The sequence below is a fragment of the Orbicella faveolata genome, unplaced genomic scaffold (assembly GCF_042242905.1).
Source record: "Orbicella faveolata isolate gen_17 unplaced genomic scaffold, um_ofav_v1 contig_26, whole genome shotgun sequence".
Taxonomy (NCBI): domain Eukaryota; kingdom Metazoa; phylum Cnidaria; class Anthozoa; order Scleractinia; family Merulinidae; genus Orbicella; species Orbicella faveolata.
In genome coordinates this window covers 14781618-14790000 of record NW_028301554.1, presented here as the reverse complement: position 1 = coordinate 14790000, position 8383 = coordinate 14781618, and the positions used below count along the sequence as shown (strand labels likewise).

The 8383-nt window shown below is 38.4% G+C and overlaps 1 protein-coding gene across 1 annotated transcript in view; it reads right to left on the bottom strand.

The window, feature by feature from the left end:
* Positions 1-5704, bottom strand: part of LOC149108242 (uncharacterized) — a 6450-nt gene extending 746 nt beyond the window's left edge. Inside the window, exons 1-3 of the mRNA XM_089295915.1 lie at positions 5566-5704; positions 4619-4751; positions 3208-3304 (exon numbers count right to left, since the gene is read on the bottom strand). Of these exons, the coding sequence (XP_089152041.1) occupies positions 3208-3304; positions 4619-4751; positions 5566-5689 (354 nt within the window). The 5' untranslated portion in view covers positions 5690-5704. The remainder of the gene's footprint in view (positions 1-3207; positions 3305-4618; positions 4752-5565) is intronic.
* Between the last annotated feature and the right edge of the window lie 2679 nt (positions 5705-8383).

The following is an 8383-nucleotide window of genomic DNA, read 5'->3' as shown; positions in this document are numbered from 1 at the left end:
AACGCCAACGCAATCACCGGAGAGCAATGCAACTGCCGCAAAAAAGACCAATGCCCGCTAGACAACAAATGCCTGACTTCCAGTGTAATCTACAACGCACAAGTTACAACTAACAACACAACCAAGAACTACATTGGACTGACAGAAGGAACATTCAAACAGAGATTCTCGCAGCACAAATCCACATTTAAGCACAGAAAACACATCAACAGCACCGAGCTTTCTAAATACATCTGGCAACTACACGACAAAAAACAAGACTTCAACATCAAATGGTCAATTATTAGCCGTGCAAGACCCTACAACAACATTATCAAACGATGCGACCTCTGCCTCACAGAAAAACTAATGATTATCAAACATAGCAACGACAATCTACTAAACAAAAGATCAGAACTTATTTCTAAATGCCGGCACGAGAACAAATTCTACTTGAAGAACGCTTGACACTTTCTTTATATTGTACTGCACCCACGCAGTTTATACTCGTCCCCGTAATTTCTGTCTTCACACCTATTGTTTTCCAGTATAACTATCACTTATTGTAATGCAACTAGTCCAGCAATTAGCCTATTGTTTAATACCGTGTATATATATCTAGTTGATAGGAATGCTTATCATTAAATACTGTCTGATGAGTGCGTAAGCACGAAACTCGGAGTAACAGCAAATCTTGCCTCTTCGTTATTACTCATATACTCAGCTCTACACTATATGTGTATTGAGCACTATTTTAATGGGATCTGCTACTTCCTCATATGGTTATATATATATATATATATATATATATATATATATATATATATAAAGTTAAGATGCTTCGAGCCAACAGGGATGCCACGCGCCAGAAGGATCCAAAAGGATTCGTAGTCCAAACCTCGAGTAATGAAATTTGTAGGCAATTGTGGAAAACGAGGACGGACAACTTCGAGCGAAAAAAACATATATATACAGTAAAAAATCTAAGAAATCTAAAAAAAAAGTTTAAAAATTTAATAAAAATAAACGTTTCGGTCAAAGACCTTCATCAGTTGCAGTGCAAGTGAATAATAAATTACAATAACCTTAAATAAGTTTACAGTATAAAAAATGACATCATATTACAAAGATGATTACATAACAGGGCGTGGTAACACATGAAAGCGAAAAAATTAACCAATGATAAACAATCGGTGATTACTAAGCGAGATACTATGACAATGCGGTACAAAACTCAAAAGACACAAACCAAATAAGAATAAATAATCGAATATAATACAAATAAGATTAATATCAAAAAAGTAACGCGATTCGTCGAGTCAGCCGAAAGTGTGAAGGGACCCGCGTGTAAAATATTCAATGTTCAAAAAAGGCGGTTCCAAAATCCCCAAACAAAGCCCTTGAAACTATGCCGCGGCAAGGCACAACAGGCGCCCTAAACAGGGCCCTTAAACAACAATAATGTAATAAATTCCCCGATGGGGGCCCCTGAGAAAACCTAGCGCTAACAAAGCTAACAAGATCCAAGGTCAGGGCCTTTGAACACCTGAACTAAGATAACCGCCAAATTTGCAAGTTATTTTTGCGCTAATTGTAGTTTATTCTTTTTTTCGAGTGGAATTCCTGACCTTGGATCTTGTTAGCTTTGTTAGCGCTAGGTTTTCAGCGAAAGCAGAATTGAACTGCGAAATCTACAAATCTTAAAGAAAATGCTGGATAAGTCAAGTCAGGTTTTGTCATCAGAGCAGCCCTGTGAGCCGAAAAGCTTGGATGTTGCTTCGAATATTGCAGGAGTTGAAAAACTACGCCCGGAAAACTTGCGGTTGCGGTCAACCTGGAGGCCATTCGATTCGAGTTTTGAATGAAAGGAACGTTAGTGATGGTGGAAATTTGTGTCCTCTGTGGTTGGTGATTCTCAACTCAGTGTGAAATAGTGTCGGAGACACCTTTTAGCTGCGATACAGTTGGCCGTGAGCTGTAGTGAGCTATACTTTGCTCGCTGCTGTGCCCTGAAACGGACCGGAACATTCGCATCGGAAAGCAAGGTTATGTGTTTATTTTCACTGATTTTAAGAGGTGATTTTGATGTTTCATTCCAGACGATCACTGTGTCAACAATTATTTTGAGACTGAGAAAAGTTCAATGTTTTAAATAAATTAATCTCATGAACATTTTGTTTATTGGGTTTGTTAAATTCGAGATAAAGCAATGGTTCTCGGCTTACCAAGACCAATTTTGTATTTGGTTTAGTCTCGCTCGACTGCCGACTGAGACTGCTCGAGTATTTTTTCCGAGTCATTTTCTAAAACAGAAACGGCTTTATCTTTCTTCTTCCTGCTAGACTATGCTTCTGGTACCTGTTCAATGCCTGGACAAGACTTTCTTGTACCTTATCTTTTGCCCAGTCATGTAAAATATTATCTAAATTCTCAAAACTTTCCGCCATTTTAAAACACAGAGGGAAAAACTTTGAAATGATGACGTCAATCGTGCGTCTGTCCTCTAATAGATCATAGGCGAGAACCAATCAAAATGCGAGAATGACTTGGGTTATTATATAAATATACATACATACATACATACATACATACATACATACATACATACATACATACATACATATATATAATAATTGAATGGGATGAGCAGGGAAATAATTACAACTAACTGCCTCATTTTATCTTTGGATCACCAACCTATTCCCTTCGGAAGGCGATTCACAGTGATTTATGACAAATATTAAATAGTAGTGTATGATGGGAACAGAAATCGAAACAACAAAGAAATGAGTGAAAATGTGTTCAGCCGGGAATCGAACCCGGGTCTCCACTGCACTATTTATTTTCAAACGAGTGACTGACCTTTTCGCTTCTCATTCTACGCCGTCAAGAAATTACCAGCGTGTCAAACCGCTGGTTCTGTCTGGCTTACTCATGCTAGAAACGCCATGAAAGTTCCAATTGTCAGTTTATTTTAGAGTTAGAGTGGCCCGAAATATATTATAATTTTTCTTTTTTGATTTTTGTTGTTCGCGCGCACTGTCTCAATCATACCCAATAACAGCTATTCACCCGGTAACAGGCAGGCGCTACCTTTCATAACAGTGAGCGTCCTCTTCTTTGATTTAATGCGTCAATAAACTATTATTTACTAAACGATTACATAACAAATATTGGAGGATTTGAACTCTAAAAACAAACAGAGATCTATTTTGTCACCATACTTACAGCTTTGAACGATTTAAGTCTGAACCAGCGCCACCCTCCTGGATTGCAATTGACTGGGCTTGCCACCCATTTCCTCAGTCCATTACATCCGTTAATACTTATTAAAAGACAGATAAAAAAAAATAAGCCATAGAGAAGATTGTACATCGCAGTTACATTCAATGCGCTGGTGCCAGAGCTAATATTGATTTCTTCCATTTTAGACACTGTGACAAAATTCTCCCACCATTAATTCACAAGCAAGTAAAAACTAACGAAACAATGTTCCGACGTTTCGCATTAATTTTATTTTTAAGTCACGATTCTAAATTAGATGTATTTTGATCCAGAAAGTATGTTATCTTGAGTCATTTGCAAACATTAAGACATCGAGAGCTCCGCAAGGCGTGGCACTAGTTTGATATCGTGTTAAAAGATCGACTCTTTGGTTGAAAACCACAGCTGAAAGTCTTCGCATAGTCTGGCATACGCATACACCCTTTACACCTTACGAATCACGCAGCAAGTGCACGGAATCCTCCATGGCAGAGCCCACTTGCAAAGGAGGACAAGATGTTAAATCATTAGTGCCAAGTTGCACAATAACTATATCTGGGCGGAACGAGTGAAGGATACGTAGGTCGAACTTAACCGTTTTAGCGATTGTGCGTCCCCCAACTCCACGCCAACTTATGTGAGCTGACGCCGTCAATTGGAACTTTAAATCCAAATGCCCAGAGTCACTTTCAATGAAATCATGTAAGCGACGAATAAACGAATGGCCCAGAATTAAAACACGAGGTGTACCCATATTAGACTACACGTCGAAAGAGCTGCGCAATTAAGCACATAAGGAATCAAAGAAAATGAACTCTATAAATACTACAAGACGAAATAACTAAAGAGCACTTGCCTGAAAGAACAAATACGTCTGAACGCTAAATAACAGAAAAGTTCTTCTTGCGATTATGGCAATAGTAGAAGGGGACCGCGTGTACGAGATAACCAACCTTTTTGTACTTAATTGTGACACGCGCCCATTTTTCATTGGACAGGAGATTTCCATTTTTGCCAGATTAGAACACAACCCTCAAACTGATAAGGCATAGGAAATGCCTCGCGATAAAATAACATTATACTTTCGGTTATCGGCATAATGTTTGTTTTTTAGTTTTAAATTTAGCTAGTTCAATTTTTAAATTCTAATAGTTTTAAAACGAGTATTTTTAACTTAGTAATCTTTCTACTTTTTTCTCTTTCCTTTCTTCCTTCCTTCATTTATTTATTCGTTCATTCGTTTGTTCGTTCGTTTGTTCGCTCGTTTGTTCGGTCTTTGTTTTCGTTCGTTTGTCCGTTCGTTTGTTCATTTATTAGAGATATAAATAACTGCATAGCAGGCTCAGACCGGCATTCACCATCAACACTTGCTTACCTGCCCTTAAATGTCCGTCCGAAGACAGTGATTTCATATCTCGTCGGCCTTAAGAACTTATCTTTGACGCGATAGAAGCCCACAAGAGTTCCTCCTGTCAGTTTCATTCTGTTGATCAGTAGTCTATTCTTCGCTATAAAGAGAAGACGAAGTGGATTTTTTTAAGTAACATGAGATTAGGCTGATATCAGCCCTTGGTCTCGCTGGCACTTGGCTAAAAATGTACCAATCCTGCATGACTTCTGACTTGGTAACTGAATAACTCACATTTGTTTAGTTTTAGCTAGAGAATAACAGAAGATGCAGTTTTCCCACGCTTTTAAGAGAAAAAAATCAGTATACAACGGGAAATGCTGTTCATAATAACAACATTACAAAGTTCAAAATTTTCGCACGAACGTCCATAATATTCTAAACTGTGTGTGAAGTAGTTAGGATAACTTTGTCAGTTTGCATCATTAACATGGTGACAAATTATTTCCATGAATTCTCGGTAAATTCAAACTAAAATTAGATCGGTCTGTGAAAACGCCGTGACAAGAATATGGGGTAGTTGCACGCTCCTACTGATGGGCTCCTGTATACGTAGTCTGCAGTCTTCACTTTCTACTAGGTTCCTATCATATGTCCAATACTGTTCGACAAAATCAAGGCATATTTTAGAATTTTAACAATACACCTCTGACCTTCTAAATGAATCGTATGGAACATGGTTGGATATTTTGGCACAAATTAGGTTGGACTGAATTGAGCTTTTAAACATATTTAACAATGAAACCTCAGTGAAATAATACGAAAACTAATTTAGATTTCCTATTTACTTGTAGAAAAATCCAAACAGTGCTTCGTCGATCCTACCACAAAATTATCACTTTTGTACGAGTTTTATGAATTTGCCCTTCCTTAGATACAAACGTTTAATAAAAGTAGGAAAAATGCTTACGTACCGCACGCTGTCAGTTTCAGGGCATCAACAGCAAAAACCGCGATAACTGCGAAGACGAAGATCAGTTTGAAGGCCATGGTCACTTTGTTTCCAAAGAAGCACGGTGAAATACTGCGCTGCACCATACGCTATTTAAACATTTCTGTACCATGCATGTCAACATAACGGAACTCAAGAAATTCAAACATGAACAAATGAATGCGCCGGTAGATATTGCTATTTCCACCTGGGGAAACTTGTTATACTAATATTTGTCCCAATGAACAAAGCACCATGTTCTGTTTGAAATCACACCTTGCACCTATATTTAATAAAACGCAAATATGAAAGCGAAAAAATAATAGTTTCCACTGACAGATCGAGTGGTTTGAGCAACGTAGACAAACAGACAGCTCCCAGAATAACTACTAAAGAATATTTTCTAACGTTTAAAAGTCAAAACAATGTAAAAGAAGTATTCGAGAGTTTCGATACAATTCTTCTTATTGAGTTATCAGGCAATATTGTCTCCTATGTTTTAGTAGCCTCGTAACTCAACGTAATATTATAACAAGCGCTGTCAGCATCTGTTCTCACAGAAAACTGAAACAGTTGTCAGTGGAAACATGCGCCCACGACTCGTGTTAGCACAGCTGTTACGAATTCTTCAAATTTTATGAATGTTTTCAGCTGTGTTTCAACATCTTTGTGGGCACACTCCAGGGGTACTCAACGAATCTGATCTTTGAAGTAAAGTATCAAACACGAAAGACTGTGTTTGAACCCATTTCTAAACACCGGGAAGAGAAGTTGAAAATACGATGCGCAGCGGAGTATTTTTGACGATCTTCGAGGTGTCTGGAAATGTAGTCAAACACTTTCTTGACTGTTTGATATATCTTCTCAATCGAAACTAAAACTAAGGAGAAAACCGAGAAATAAAATAGTAAAAATCTATGCAAATTAAGATCATATATCTAAACACCGTCACAGTCATGATTTTCTGTGTGTAAAGTTGATGAATATTAATGATCTGAGAAATGTCTATTCCATATCTTAGCCAGTCGATCTCTTGCTGCTCACTTACATAGACTAGCCTAAACCTAAGATGTGAACTAGTTATTTAACTTAGGTTGTACTTACTGGCTGGTTACCTTTTGTTTGATTGATTCCCCCCTCACCCCTATTCCAAAAGACACACAAACGTGTTTAGTGTACATTTCGTGCTAAAAATTTCGGGCGATTTTAATTTTGCCAAAAAACCGTCCGTTTGGTGTACCGTAGAGTGTAAAATATGTAAGTAGCTCCAAAGCTCTTGGTTTCCTTCATGGAGCGAACTCCAGCTGAGACACTGATTGAGATACAGCGTACATAAAGGCTTGCTAGGGTTGTAACTGATATAAATCAACCAACCAAACAAAGATGAAGCTTAAGGCAGACGCTTTTCATGCATCATTTTTATCTCAAGAGTGTTTTCATTTCTTATCTCCACTGATTTTCGCTTCCAGGCATGAGACACAACAGTTGTTTCCTCTTCCTCTTAGATTTGCTTTAATCTTGTGTTTTCCCTGAAACATAAATCAATAACCCGTAAACATCCCAAAGAAACGAGGGTCTTCTCTTCTTAATTCGGGAAGTCGGTGGTAACAATTTTCGACGAGAAAATTAGCCTGCGAACAGGCTCCCGGAGAAGAAGGAAAAAAACATTCGGCGAGCGCGAAATAGAAGAATGAGCTTCGTTCGGGCTCACCGGGAACCTATTCGCAGGCTACGAGAAAACATGCGTTCTGAATTCAAGAACTCTGTCCAAATAGAAAAGCTGTGACCAACATGTCGCTGTTATAGCAATATTTAGGGAAGCAAATTCAAACTCAAGGTTCAGTGTTTGTATTTAGGCAGGTTTTCTCCCGCTTAATTCGACTTGTTAAAGGGAAATCTCATAAGCTGGGCTATTATCACGAAGAAAAAGAAAAAAATGAATTTGCGCTAAAGAAACTCGCTGATACAGTCCCGTTTCTCATAAATCGAAGGCACATTTTGTTGTCTTTATTTTTAGCGATGATTTCAAGCTTCATGCATGACTGGTCATGCGACTCAATTTTGAGCCAGGCACGAGTCCCTTGATATAAAAAATACATTACAGTAATTTATGCATTGGGTTCGACACATGAGGAGAACGCCGTATGAATCAGCTGCCGCTCCAACGTCGCATAGTGCGACTTACCCTGCCGAATTTAATGTTGTTTGCCGCACCAAACCTAACCTGCCGAACCAAACTGATTCAAACGCTGCTCTTCTGCCGTACTTAACTCATCAGTTAGGTTCGGGCCTTAGCAAAGCACGACGACGACTGTAACGGGAACGCCGCTAATCTAAATGTTTAATGAGCAGAACAATGGCTGTGCACGCGCGTTATAAATTTTTGTGCATTTCTTTGCGGTCCTCTGCAAAACAACGAGAAATGACCAAATTCTAGGTAGTCTGAGGAAGGCGAACGACGATTGCTAATTTTTCGTATTTCCATTTGGAATTATACGCTGTCATTGCATATTTGACCTGAGCACGTTTTTAGAGCCATTGGCGTACTGAACAGGTCTAGACAATTGCGAACTTCGCTGGTAAAATATAAACTCATTTTTGACTAGGCGTCGTCTTTGGCGTTGCTAAAGCTCCCTGTTAAAGGGCAAATCAAAGAAATAATGGCAGTAGGAAGATAGAGATTTGTTAATGGCTGATATCAACGATACAAACAATTCTTTTTCGTGCATTCATGACTTTATTGTATTTCTCTCGTTTCACGAATACTTCTTATCCTCAGTCGTTTTTATAGCATGCAAGGA